This window comes from Rhincodon typus, chromosome 30 (assembly GCF_021869965.1).
Source record: "Rhincodon typus isolate 14 chromosome 30, sRhiTyp1.1, whole genome shotgun sequence".
NCBI classification, from domain to species: Eukaryota; Metazoa; Chordata; class Chondrichthyes; order Orectolobiformes; family Rhincodontidae; genus Rhincodon; species Rhincodon typus.
In genome coordinates this window covers 33030553-33044629 of record NC_063361.1, presented here as the reverse complement: position 1 = coordinate 33044629, position 14077 = coordinate 33030553, and the positions used below count along the sequence as shown (strand labels likewise).

General features: G+C 42.6%; 1 protein-coding gene across 1 annotated transcript in view; it reads right to left on the bottom strand.

Moving 5' to 3' along the window:
- LOC109913574 (sickle tail protein homolog) overlaps positions 1 to 14077 on the bottom strand; it is a 111617-nt gene that overhangs the window by 17933 nt on the left and 79607 nt on the right. The window contains exons 5-10 of the mRNA XM_048614423.1: positions 11855 to 11979; positions 11217 to 11309; positions 10446 to 10486; positions 6652 to 6818; positions 2691 to 2866; positions 908 to 999 (exon numbers count right to left, since the gene is read on the bottom strand). Of these exons, the coding sequence (XP_048470380.1) occupies positions 908 to 999; positions 2691 to 2866; positions 6652 to 6818; positions 10446 to 10486; positions 11217 to 11309; positions 11855 to 11979 (694 nt within the window). The remainder of the gene's footprint in view (positions 1 to 907; positions 1000 to 2690; positions 2867 to 6651; positions 6819 to 10445; positions 10487 to 11216; positions 11310 to 11854; positions 11980 to 14077) is intronic.

Sequence of the window (14077 nt, the reverse complement as noted above, 5' to 3'; positions counted from 1 at the left end):
GTCATATGGTAACACAGTGTGGAGCTGGAGGAACACAGCAAGCCAGGCAGCATCAGAGGAGCAGGAAAGCTGATGTTTCAGGTTGGGACCCTTCTTCAGAAATTTCTGAAGAAGAGTCCTGACCTGAAACGTCAGCTTTTCTGTTCCTCTGATGCTGCCTGGCCTGCTGTGTTCCTCCAGCTCCCTATCTCTGACTCCAGCATTGGCAGTTCTTACTATCTCTAAAAGTCATATGGTCCTTCAGCTTTGAAAGTGTTTGGACAGACACTGCTATGAATGTGTACATCAGTTAGTCAGAAGGGTAATCTGTCGACTATGAAACTGTTAAAATGTAATACACGAAGCTGATGAGCTTATTTATGAAGCTTATCAATTAAAGGCTTGGACTTTGAGAAAGAAATCTGATCAGATATTTGCAGAACTTTTAGGAGACAAAAAAGTAGTATTGGATTTGTGGTTTCAAATGCCGGATCTAACCAAACAAGAAGAAAGTCAATGATGTGCTTCATGTGGTGAGTACTCCAGACAGGAGAAAAAAATCACCAGTGTGACTTGTTAAAATGTTAAAGAGAGATTATGACAAGGAGGATTGTCAGAAGAAAACAGCATTTACAATAGTGAAAGTAACAGCAAGTGAAATGAAAATATCAGAGCAATTGCAGATGCTTAAAAGGTTGGTTGAAAAATTACAGTATCATCCACAAAACTATCAAAATGATTTACAGAAGTTTTTTTAGGGTCAGGAAACAACTTGTGTGTATAAGCCAAGAAAACCTTATTGATTATAGATGATGTTAATGTCGGGATGCATTACCAACAGAACAATATCCTTATAGACATAACCTACTATGTCAAAGGTGCTGCATAAATGCAAGTTGTTGTTGTTTCAAACTGGGATTCATCACACCAGGAATTTTCCCAAGAGTTTCATTCGAATGATCTCCTTCTGTTTGCATTAGGAATCCTTCTAATTTCATGTTCAAAATGTAAGAGCAAAGACTCGAGAGACACAGGATATCCATTGTGTGTTTAGTTAGCAGCCTTTCAGACTATTCATTTACTACCATGATTACTAAATGCCATTGATTGTCAATAAATCAGACAGTGCAGTGCTTCTCTTCTGTTCCTCTTTAGTTCCAAGTACTTATCGATCTTAGCTGATGTTATTCATGGACAAGTCAGAACAAAATCTGGCTTGATAGATCATATGGTTTTTTTTTTGTTTAGTTAGTTAACACGGTGGTCAGTCACTGAAACATACTCACATGAAGCTGCAGGTTTTCCTTGATAACATTATGGACATTAATTACACAGAGGAAAATGACAAAACTAAGCTATATAACTGTTAAATTATCCTAAAATATACAACAAAACAAACTTATGACCTGTTTCTCAACATTATCCATTACAGAGACTCAAGTCCAGAGGAAATTGCACTGCAATCTCAACTCTAAGTTATTATTTAACTGACTGCTTAAGTTTCTGTGCCATGGACTGTGGAGGAAATGAATTCTTTCTGCTGACATGTGTTTGTTTGCAAATTTGTGATCTTATAAGCTTCTCAGTTCTAATAATCTACAGTTTTCTGACTAAACCCTTTGGTTGGGGTGACTAGTTCCCTGAAACTGCGCTAAACTCCTGGGGGAGAAACGAAACATGCTTCTGAAGTCAACTTTGATGATTTCTGACACGAATTTTAAGACAAAAAACTTGCTCAATTTCAGATTCTGCTAATATAAAGCTATTGGCCTTACAACGACACCCTACCTAAACCCAAAAGTATAACCATTCTTCCATGAAAACCACAGGGATCTGCAGTTTTTTGACAAATACTGAATTTAGGACAGTGTTTCAGAAGGACTCTCCAAACTTGTTTTTATAAAAAATTTTCACAGAAGTAACCCACACCCATTGGCCTCTGTTTTGAAATGAAAAATCCAGAATTGATATGGATATATTTAAATGTTATACCTTTCATCACACCGTTATGACTGCACTACAATTTAAACTGTGTCTTTGTCAGCTTCTGCACAGTTAATTCTAACCCAAAACCTCAAAATTCATTAAAATCCTCAGCCTTCCATTCACGTTCTACCTCGAAAGAACACATCAGAAATTTGGGTCAAGCTGTCAGGTGAAATCTACCATCCCTTACCCTAAATGTCTGACCTAAATATGACTCCAAACTAATTGATTCTTAACCAGAAAGTCTATTACCACGTAGGTTGCAAAGTTGAGGAAGGTAGCTCACCCTCAGCTTCTCAAGGCTAATTACAGAAGGACACTAATGCTGGCTTGGACAGCAACTCCCACATTCCCTCTGAGAAAAATCTTAGCTGATCTCTGAAATGGCCAAGGAAACCCTTCCGTTTTGGCTAAGAAGGCAGTTAGGAATTGGGTAACAAATGCCGGCTCAGCCAGCAATTCTCATACCTTGTGAATGTATCAAGGTAAGGGTTGCCTATTCAGAATTCAGAAAGACAAGTCAATGAGACCTGCAGGATCATCCTTCCATTTGGACGACAGATTCTGAGAGATTAGCAAACCAAATGGGTTTTAATGACAATCCAGTCATGTTAATGTTATTGAAGTGTCACTGAGCTCAATGCTTCACCCTTTCAAGTTATAGTTCGTACAATCTGCTGTTAGTCCACACAGCTATTTGGCTTTGCAAATAACTTTCAACTTACTTCAGCTGCTGTACAATCATCTCTTCATCATTCAGATACTTCTGTCTCTCCTCCTCTACCAGAGCACGCTGGCGATGGAGAGGGTCCTCCTGCTTCCTCAGAGTTTCTGTCACCCTGATACTTATCTCGGACTCCAAACGTTTCATCATGTTCTTCATGGTGTCTTGGCTTTGGACCTGTTAGAGAGGTTAACGCACAATATATCAAAACCAGAAATGCAAGGTTCCATCAGCAAGGACGAAACAGACAGTGAGTATCTTCTTTAGAAATGAGAAGGCTGAGGCAAGGGTCATAAATCCAATCAGCACCCCGTGTTAATGGGAACACCTGTAACATTGAGAGAGTGGGGGTGGGGGGTGGGGGGAGGGGTTTGGTTTTAGAAGGAGCTGGAAGATTGAGTAGTAAATAAACTCTATCCACAAAGGAAGGTGTCCCAGTTTCTTGAATAAAACCAAAATACTGTGGATGCTGGAAATCTGAAACAAATACAGAGAGTGTTGGAGAAACTCAGCAGGTTTGGCAACCCCTGTGGAGAGAGAAACAAGAGTTAATGTTTCCCGTCCAGTATGACTCTTCTTCAGAACTGTGCATCCACATTGATAGGCCAGTGATTCCACATCCACGGCAGGTATACCGGCTCTCCCTGCCTGTCTGGCTGTAATGAAGCCAAGGTGAGGGATTACCCATTCCTCCACACTCCAAACCCCTGCTCACACTGTTGGCCTGGCTTCTAATGCTGTTTTTATTTAAAGTTTGAAACAATTGGTTAAGAGACAGAGAGTGTTGGTGGAGGGTTGTTTTTTGGACTGGAGGTCTATAACCAGTGCTATTCCACAGGGATCGGTACTAGGTCCACTGTTATTTGTCAATTATTCAAACAATTTGGATGAGACTTTAGGAGGCATGGTTAGTAAGTTTGCAAGTGACACCGAAATTGTCGGTATAGTGGACAGCAAAGAAGGTTATCTAAGATTACAAAAGGATCTTGATCAGTTGGGCCAACGGACTGAGGAGTGGCAGATAGAGTTTAATTTGGATAAATAAAAGGTATTGTATTTTGGTAAAACAAACAAGGGCAGGACTTATACAACTGATGGTAAGGCCCTGGTTAATGTTGTCGAACAGTGAGACCTAGGGGTTCAGGTACATAGTTCTTTGAAATTTGTGTCACAGGCAGACAGGGTGGTTAAGAAGGCATTTAGCATGCTTGCCTTCATTGCTCAGACCATTGAGTATACATGTTGCGGTTGTACAGGATATTGGTGAGGCCATTTTTGGAGTACTGTGTACAATTCTGGTCACCCTGCTACAGGAACGATATTGTTATATTGGAGAGGGTTCAGAAAAGATTTACCAGGATGTTGCTGGTAATGGAGCGTTTGAGTTAATAAGGAGAGGCTGAATAGGCTGGGACTTTTTCTCCTGGAGCATAGGAGGCTGAGAGGTGACCTTATAGAGGTTTATAAAATCAGGAGGGGCATAAATAGGGTGAATAGCAAAGGTCTTTTCCCTGGGGTGGAGGAGTTCAAAGCTAGAGGACATATTTTTAAGGTGAGAGGAAAAAGGTTTACAAGGGACCTGAGGAGCAACTTTTTCACACAAATGGTGGTTCATGTGTGGAACGGACAGCCTGAGGAAGTGGTAGAAGCATGTACAGTTACAACATTTAAAAAGACATTTGGACAGGTACATGAATGGGAAAGGTTTGGAGGGATATGGGCCGAATGCAGGCAAATGGTATTAGTTTAGTTTGGGAAAACTTGCCAGCATGGAAACATTGGACTGAAGGGTCTGTTTCAGTGCTGTATGACTCAAGGCCTTTACTTTGGCTCCACTTTGCAGTCCCCTTCACTGCTTACAACTCCACCTCACAAAGCAGAAGGCTCCTGATTGACACTCTCACATTGTGACCTTGCCCGCCCCCTTTAATTGGGCAAGGTACCTGCCAATTCAGACAGTACCACCATGAAAACACCAAATGATTGCTGTTTCACCCATGAGCACATTCAGGATCTGGAAACAACCCCAATTCCCATTTCCCATCCCAAGGCAGCAACAGTCCAGGTTTCTGTGCCACCATCCCTAGAATTGGAATAATTCCCCATCCATTCCATTATGGAAATTCGGGAAAAAGAAATGGAAAATGATACATACGCTCTATCTCCTGGATGGTTTCAACCTATTATTGCATTCTTTCAGTGCTAATGTTAGCTTGACACACAGGTTAATGTCCAGCAGCCAAGACTGATGCTTCTATAAGTCAATACCATGCCTGCAAAATGATAATTCCTTTAACAGAGCAAGAAACTTTTTATTTTTCAGTCTCAGACATTCAAGTGATCAGATAAAATCTATAGTCATGGTGCAGTGAGTAACTCATCTCTCATCTTGACAAGGCATAAGTCAGGAGTGTGGTGGAAAATTGTCCATTTTTCCTGGATGAATGCAGCTCCAACAACAGTCAAGAAGCTTGATACCAGGATAAAGTAACCTGCTTGATTGGCGCCACCTTGAAGTTAAACTGCCTCTGCAACCTTTGCATAGTGTTGACAGTGTGTACCATCGACAAGATGCATTGCGGCAACTCACCAACACTCGTTAGACAACACTTTGCAAAGCCACAGCCTCTACCACTGAGGAGAAGGGCAGCAGATACCTGATACACATATACCAACACCTACAAGTTTCCTGAGAAGCTACTCACCATCCTGACTTGGGAATATATTAGCGCTCCTTCAGCATCACCGCATCAATATCTTGGAACAGCGTTGTGGGTCTACCTACAGCAAATGATCTGCAATGGTTCAAGAAGGCAGCTCACCACCACCTTCCTGGGCAATTAGAGATGGGCAATAAACTAGTCAGCGATACCCACATCCTATTAATGAATAAAAATAAAAACCAAACACCAGCAGCCAGAAGGCTGAGATAATTTCACAGACAGTACATCTCTTTGGCCTCCCTCTCAGGCTTCAGCAATCAATCCTGACCACCAAGTGAGCAAAGGAATAGGAGAATTCTCTTCGATTCTGAGACAGAAATAATTGTTTCAAGTGGCTCAGAACCAACATCCGAGGGCAACTTCAGAATTACATTCATATCAAAGGAGAAGTGAGGGTGGTTTAAAACTCTGTTCCAATTTCGGAGCTTTCTGCTGTGAAATTGACCTCATGTTAAACTGAGGCTCATTCTGCCTGCTGGACAGGTACAGAACCCCATGACACTATTTCACTGAAGATCAAGGGAGTTATGTGGGAGTAAGAGAGAGACACTTGGCCCTTCAAGCCTGTTCTTCCATCCATTAAGATCATGGCTGATCTGGTTTTTAACCTCAACGCTACATCCCTGCACATCCCTGATAATCTTTCATCCCCTTGGTCATCAAGAATCTATTTAATGCTGCCTTAAAAAAATTAAAAGATTCTGCATCCACTGCATTTAGAGGAAGGGAATTCCAAATACTCTCAACCCTCTGAGAGAATAAAACGTTTCCTCATTTCTGACATTAATGAGTAACCCCTTATGTTTAAACTGTGACCCCTAATTCTCCCACATGAGGAAACATCCTTTCCACATCCATCTGATCAGATGCCTTCAGGATCTTATGTTTCGAGTAAACTACCTCTGACTCTTCTAAACTCCACGGATACCTGCCCAGCCTTTCCTCATAAAGCAATCTGCTCATTCCAGGGATTAATCTAGGTATCAGTCTCGTTAAACTGACATATTTATTCCTTGATCAACATCCCAAAAGGAGGTGCTAATCTCATCATTATCCCTGTTGTTTATAGGAGTTAGCTGTGCATTTACTAACCTTTGCACTCCCCACATTACAGAAGCGACAACAGTTCAGAAGTATTGCCTTGGCTGTGAAACACTTTGAGATGTCCGCACATTGTGAAAAGCTGTTTATAAAAGCAAGTCTTTTGTATTATTGTTTGTGAGGAAGACGCTCGGATACCTGGAGTTTACGGAGCTGCTGGAGTTGGTTGCGGAGGTCGCCGGCGTTTTGCTGGAGGTCATGGAGATGGAGCTGCATCTGGAGCCTTGTAATGGCAGTGGGGTGGCTGATAGATGTTGATGCTGCTGCTGAGCTGGTCACAGTGCTACGCACAGAGGGGCTAACAGCTGACCGGAACACAAACAAAGAAAGACGTGTACAGTGAGGCGGAACTCTCCATCACAGTCAGCTTTTGCAGAAGCCCCAAAAGAGGGCAGCGAACAGAGGACATTGCAAGGAGAAAGCTGCAAGGGAAATTTCAGCCACCCAATGGGTGTGAAATGTCGGGTGTTCCAATTGGCAAGTCATCCCTAAGCATCGGCTTAGCTTTCATCATGAAAGTTTGACATTGTGGAAACATCATGTGCACATTTTGCTGTCGTCTGGGTCAACAACAACGTGGGCAAGGGGAACAGAGATAGGGATTCCAGCAGGATAACTAAAACCCATCACAATTCCGGAGATCAGAGCTGTACACTGTTCAGGGCATTTTGCTTAGAACTGAATGCTACTTAAAATATTAGAGATGTGCGAATGTTTAATTACTAGGCAGTGATTTACAACCATGTTTGTGTAAAGCTTGGGGAGGTGTTGACATTATGTGTGGATGATATGGGTTTGCAAACACTAACTAACATATTCTGGGCAAACACCTTGGCCTTACAGCTCAATCATTTGTTTTATCCAAATTTGTTCTAATTCATTATCGCGATGTGGATGTTGCTGGCAAAGCTGACATTTACTGGTTGTCCTTTAGGTGCCTGGAAAAGGTGGTGGTGAGCTCCTTTCGAACCTCAGCACTTGTTCTTCAGATTCTGAGAGAACAGAATGGCTTTCTTGGGCAATTCAGAAATCACCCAAATTGTTATAAGTGGGGTCACATGAAGGTCAGATCAGGTAAGCTGAGCAGGTTTCCCATCATCAGGAATGTGAATTAACTAGTTGGGTTTTATTTCCTGATACCCATACAAGCTGTTGCCATGAGATTATTCCCCAGGGTATCTGGATTGTATCAATGATCCAGCCTACCCTGCTGCAGGCCTCTAGCACCAAGAATATAATTTTTACAAGTTTTTAAGTTAAGAGACAGTTCAGGGAAGTCAGGAATCAGTGTGCTCGCTGTGCATCAATCACTCATGGGCTGTATTAGCTGACTGCAGCCTGTGTGTTCATTTGGTCCATCTTTCCTCCTGTCCCCAGTTACAAAGGTGGACTTCCACTGAATTGGGCCACACTTTTGGGAAAGCTACTGCAGTGGTTTGCCACTGCCCCTGAAGGGTGGCTAACTGAGAGACTCTTCCACTTTCACCATGTGCCAGAATGTATATTGGAAGGATTCATAGGTGGGTAATAGACCTCTGATACAAACTATGATACAAATGTATCACTGGTTCTCTTTGAGCTAGGAGACCTGTGTTCGAATCCCAGAAGCTCCAGAGATACGTAGCAACATCCCTGAACAGGTTGATTAGGAAAATATCTGCTAGCTACAAAGTGGAGAACTTGAAGCCAGAGGTCCTGGCTCTGAAGGAGAGATACAATTCACTGTGTCACACAGCCTATCCCTGTGTCCACCAGGGTAGGGAAAATATATCTGAATAAAACTAACCACGGTTCCTGGCAATGTCCATGGTGCAAAGTGCAGATAGCTTCCTCGGCTATGAAATACCTTAAGGTGAAATATTTTGCCCTTACTCAGTCAGTGTCCAGTTCACATGAAGATTGACATTGTGACTTCCCAGGCATGCTCTTCACTAAAGGCTCTGCCTGGGCTTCAACACAAACATCAAAGCTGACGCTCAAACACGTGCAGGGGAGCGCTGCACTGTTAGAGGTGCTATCTTTCAAGTGAGACGTTTAACTAAACATCTACCTGTATGGGTGGAGAGAGGAATGTGATGAATCTGGTGTTTTGTGAATAATCTTTGTGCTGAAAGTCAGCATTCTGTGAAAATGGCTTCAGAGGAGGGAGAACACTGGGACAAAGAGCCAAATAACAACATAGTCTTAATCATTTCACTATGTGGATAACTAGATTCATTATTTAAGTCCAGAGATACTGGCAATATTTAAAGTTTTCGAGAAGATTTGTTGCTCTGGTTGTGGATCAGATTGTAGACATGCTCGCCGAGCTGGTGGGTTTGGTTGGAAATGTTTCGTCACCCTGCTAGGTAACATCGTTGGTGCACCTCTAGTGAAGCGTTGATGTTTTGTCCCTCTTGTTAGTTATATGCCTCGGCTTGCTGGGGTAGTTGGCATTAGTTCCAGTTTTGTTTTTCAATAGTTTATATATCGGGACCAGTTCAATGTGTTTGTTGATGGGGTTCCGGTTGGAATGTCAGGCCTCCAGGAATTCCCTGGCATGTCTCTGTTTGGCTCTGCTATTATGGATGTATTGTCCCAGTTGAATTTGTGTCCTTCTTTGTCCGTGTGTATTGAGACCAGTGAGAATTGGTCGTGTCTCTTGGGGGCTAGTTGGTGTTCGTGTATCCTTATTGTTAGCATTGCAGCAACCCAGAACTGCACAAAGCAGAACAAGAGCGCTTATACGGAGTTTTTAAAAGGAATGCATACCCAAAAAGGACAATTTGCTGTTATCTTCGTGACAGACCACAAGAAGACATAACCCAGCCAGACACACTAGTCACCCTACCGTACATCAGAGACATTTCAGAGATGACCACGAGACTACTCAGACCCCTAGCCATCAGGGTAGCCCACAAACCAACAACTGCGACAGCTACTGACGAACGTAAAGGATCCCATACCCACAACCAATAAAACTAATGTAATATACAAAATACCACGCAAGGACTGTGAGAAACATTACATAGGCCAAACTGGAAGAAAACTGACAATAAGGATACACAAACACCAACTAACCACCAAGAGATACGACCGATTCTCACAGGTCTCAATATACATGGACAAAGAAGGACACGAATTTGACTGGGACAACACATCCATAAACGCACGAGCCAAACAGAGACATGCCAAGGAATTCCTGGAGGCCTGGCATTCCAACTGGAACTCAATCAACAGACACATTGAACTGCACCTGATATACAAACCACTGAAAAACAGAACTGAAAGTAATATCAACCACCCCAGCAAACCGAAGCATATAAATAACAAGTGGGACAGAACACTAAAACTTCACCGGAGGCACACTGACAATGTTACCTAGCAGGGCGACGAAACGTCTGCAATCAAACACACTGGCTCGGTGAGGAAGTCAACACCTCACATTAACAAGTACCTGGGGGAAGATATTGCCAGAGTATGAGGGTGCTGCCTTTAGCTGGAAAACCAGGAGGATTGGGCAGGAGAGACTAGCCTGGGGAGATGGGATTGGAAAAAAGGCACGGACATAGGAGGCGGCCAGAGAGCCTTGGCCACCTAGGAGGCAGGAGGTACAAGAGCAGGCAGAAAATAGCACAAGGGGAGAGGAGTGGCCATTCAGCCAGAAATCCGAGGCTCTTTATATTTCTGAGGCAGAAGTAGATACTGAAGGAACTGCCTGGGACCAACATGGCCACTATCTCTCCATTTGCAGTCCGATTGTCAATACTAATGTGATTGGCCACATAGTTAAGAATGAGCCAATCAGGAAGAGGGATTTGGTGGTGCTTAGATTCATTCATACAGACGTATCAATGAGAGATCATCACAAAACTCCATAGTTCCTTCACTATTTTTGTCACAGGAGGGCAGAGGTGGATTTACAGATAGGAAATAGTTGAACATTTACTCACTTCCAGTGCCTGAGCTCCCGTTTATTGATTCAGATTTATCGCTGTGAGAAAAAATAAAAATATAATAATTAAAAAATGAAGCCAGCTCTGTGAAATGGAATTGAACACACAATCTCTTGTCAATGTTGAACAACTACAACACTTTGTTAATTGTCTGCCCAAGGAACTTCACAAGTATTATCAAACAAAATTTAACACTTATTGCATTTGGGTTCTGCCCATCCTCCCCATTTCCAAAGATCTGCAATATCTTTCCAATTCCACAATAATTTGACCTCTGGTCTCACCCAAACATCTTCTCTGTCCAATCAAACCAAATCAAAATTGTAAAAGCCTCCATCAAGTCATCCCCGAGACTGTGCTTTTCTGGATAAAGGAGTCCCAGACTGTTTCATCTTTCTAACAGGTAGGACCCTCTCAGTTCTGGTATCTACCTAATTCTCCTGTGGGATGGTTTACTATATTTAAGATTGCTGAAAAAAAAAGAGAGAGGTTGGCAAAGCTTTTCATCTTGCACTCATCAGGTCAGATTTTCAAGAATGCCAAGCCTCAAAGTGAACAACAATTTATACAGCATCAGAACAGGGTGCTGATTGATTGGCAAGTGGCACAAAGCTCCAATGGGATGCCTCTCTTCTCCATCAATACTCAAGCTCTGTGCTACCAAGTGACTATTTAGATTTAAGATGCTCTATAAATGCACATTGTTGTTTTGCAGGTACAAGGGAGTATTCTTATAGAACAAGAAAAGAAAAGACTGGGGCTCTTTACCTGGCAGGTTCCCCTTCATTCCCTCGTAAAAGTGCATTTTGTACCAATCCTGTCAAACTGGCTATCTGCTTCTCCATGGCTTCCATCCGTTCTCTGTGCCGAGAAATGAAGGCAATAACATACAGTCAACATCATCACAAGCCATGGTATGTCTACGTGTAATATTTATGGCCAGAATGAAAGTAACTGGGGAATTCCCTCATGTCAATGACTGGGATTGAATTTACACATAAATTGTATCCAGTTACAATCCTCCACTCACTGTACTTTGTTGGAGAAGTTATTCGGTTTTTACCAGGGTGACTTTGCTGTCGGAGCTCTCTGCTGTAATTCATTAAGAGTCTTCTTTCAGAGAGACTGTATTCTGTGGTGCAAGGTTTCACAAGATTTTGTTTGCTGACTAATTAGATTCTGTTTGTGGTAAAATAGAATATTTTCAGTAAGTCCCGTCTTGCCTCCAATTCATTACCTGAAACAGTGGTGTAATTTGAATACTCTGATACCTGTTTGTATGGACTGTGGTCAGGTCCAGCTCCTTCTGTTGTGTTTTTAACACAGGCTTTTACTAGATTTTTGGTTGCACTTCAGCCCCACACTTGACCAGCCAGTGCAGAGAGGGGTCAGGCAAATTGGAGTACCTCCACATGGGTCTGCCCCTGGGCCTGAGCAAGGTGCCCATGAACAAGACCAGGCATGGGCTGTGGAGGGTGTTTCCGCACCCAAAGGCCTGCTGCTCTTCAGTGATAACGTCTGCCCCTGGTCCCTGTGGAGGGAGAATGCTGATACACTTCAGGGTTTCTGCAATCATGGGGTTTGGCTTGCATCACCCTCCAACAAAACACCATTTTTATTTGAATTTGTAAATTTCCTTTTTGATTCGATTTTTGTTACAGTGCTCCTTGGCACCCGTTTGCTCTAATTTTGTTTGATTTGTTTAATTTAATGAGAGACTGAGGTGAAGCGAGACTGGCAGGGCAGAGGGCAAGGCATTGAGTGCACTTTTTCTAAGGAAAGGTATACTGGCATTGGAGGCAGTCCACAGAAGATTCAGAGAGGTGTCATGAATATTGAGTTCTCCTGAGTCAAGGTGGGCTATTCTGCTAACACACTAGGCAGGGCATTGGTATGGCACAAGGTTCAGAAATCACAAAGACTTGAGACTGAGAGGTCCACAGATAACATGAAATCTAAGATGTCTGTAACAACAACCAGGGGAGGACCATTTATTCAATGCCACTGGAAGAAGATACATTCATCAGCGTTATTTCCTTTGCCATTTTTATGCATTGTTCAGAGTCTTTAGTTGGTTTTACTTATAAATAGCTGTTTCAATTCGCTTCCCTGTATATCATGACATTACTTACTTTTATGCATAAGCTGAGGTGTCAGCTGTGGCTCAGTTAGTGGCACTCACTTCTGAATCATATGGTTCTACACCAGGGCTTAAGCACAAACATTAAGGCTGATGCTCCAGTCCTGAGGGGGTGCAGCATTGTCAGAGGTTCAGTATTGCAGATGACATGTTAAACTGAGGTCCCATCATTAAATGGATATAAAAGATCCTGTATGACGATTCTGAAGAAGAGGGTATGAGTTGTCCCTGACATGGTAATTACAAAAATGATCAAATCACTATTTTAAGGAGCTTGCTGTGACCAAATTGGGTGCTGCGTTTCCTACAATGCAACCATGACTACACTTCATTATCTGTACACTAAACAGGATATCAACATTAATCTTTTTCTTCCCACCCAGTTTTTGATTTGCCCCATCGAGTCAGCACCAATTCTCTGTAGCGTTCCACCCAGACCCAGAAACCCTACCCGATCCCTGGTAACCCTGCATTTCCCATGCATCTAACCTGCACATCTTTGGACTGTGGGAGGAAACTGGAGCACCCAGAGGAAGCCCATGCAGACATGGGGAGAATATGCAAACTCCACACAGACAGTCGCCCGAGGCTGGAATCAAACCCGGGTCCGTGGTGCTGTGAGGCAGCAGTACAACCCCTTTTGAGAAGTTTGACCATCTTCAAGGTATGGTGGTCAGCAAGTGGACAATCATCTGGTTTCAAAATCCATTGGGTTCTTGAAATGAAACATATTACCAGCAGTGATACAAGGAATAGAGAGTCCTGAGTACAAGTTACAAAAATCTGGGGAAATGAAAAATCCAAATAAATCTCTTCATCTCTAATGGGGAACCATCAACTAACATAAAATGGGAGGGGGATAGAAATAATCACTTGAAAATATTTCACAAACTGAACCATGTTAAGAAACCAGAGAAAAATGTATGTATTTTCCGAATCAATGTATTCAGAGATGGTATTACTCATCTCTGGAGTTGCTGGGACTTGAAGCAGGGTTTCCTGGGTCAGAGTACGGACATTACCACTGCTCCATATCAGGCCCCTACAGAAAAACTGAAAAATGCAACATCTAACACAGATGGGAATGATAATGACATAGAAGGCTCTGCATAAGGGAAGAATATACGCATAGTTAGAGACAGAGAAAGATTGGCTTCATCTTAACTTTGTGCAATTAGCAGAGTTTTGAATGGGTTAAAATCACTGATTAATTTGGGAGCAGGACAGATCTGTTCTTTGCACTGTTGCTGAGCTGTGTTTTAATCCAGGAATCCAGTGAGTTTTGCAGTCAGAAATTGTACTTTTGCTGAACAGCATACCCTGAAAATTAAAGTTGGACTAACCGCTCAAAGACTGGATAGGAAGAAAAAGAACTGCACTCATACTGTGATAACAAGGTGTAGAGCTGGATGAACACAGCAGGCCAAGCAGCATCAGGGGAGCAGGAAGGCTGACGTTTCGGGCCTAGACCCTTCTTCAGAATTTCTGA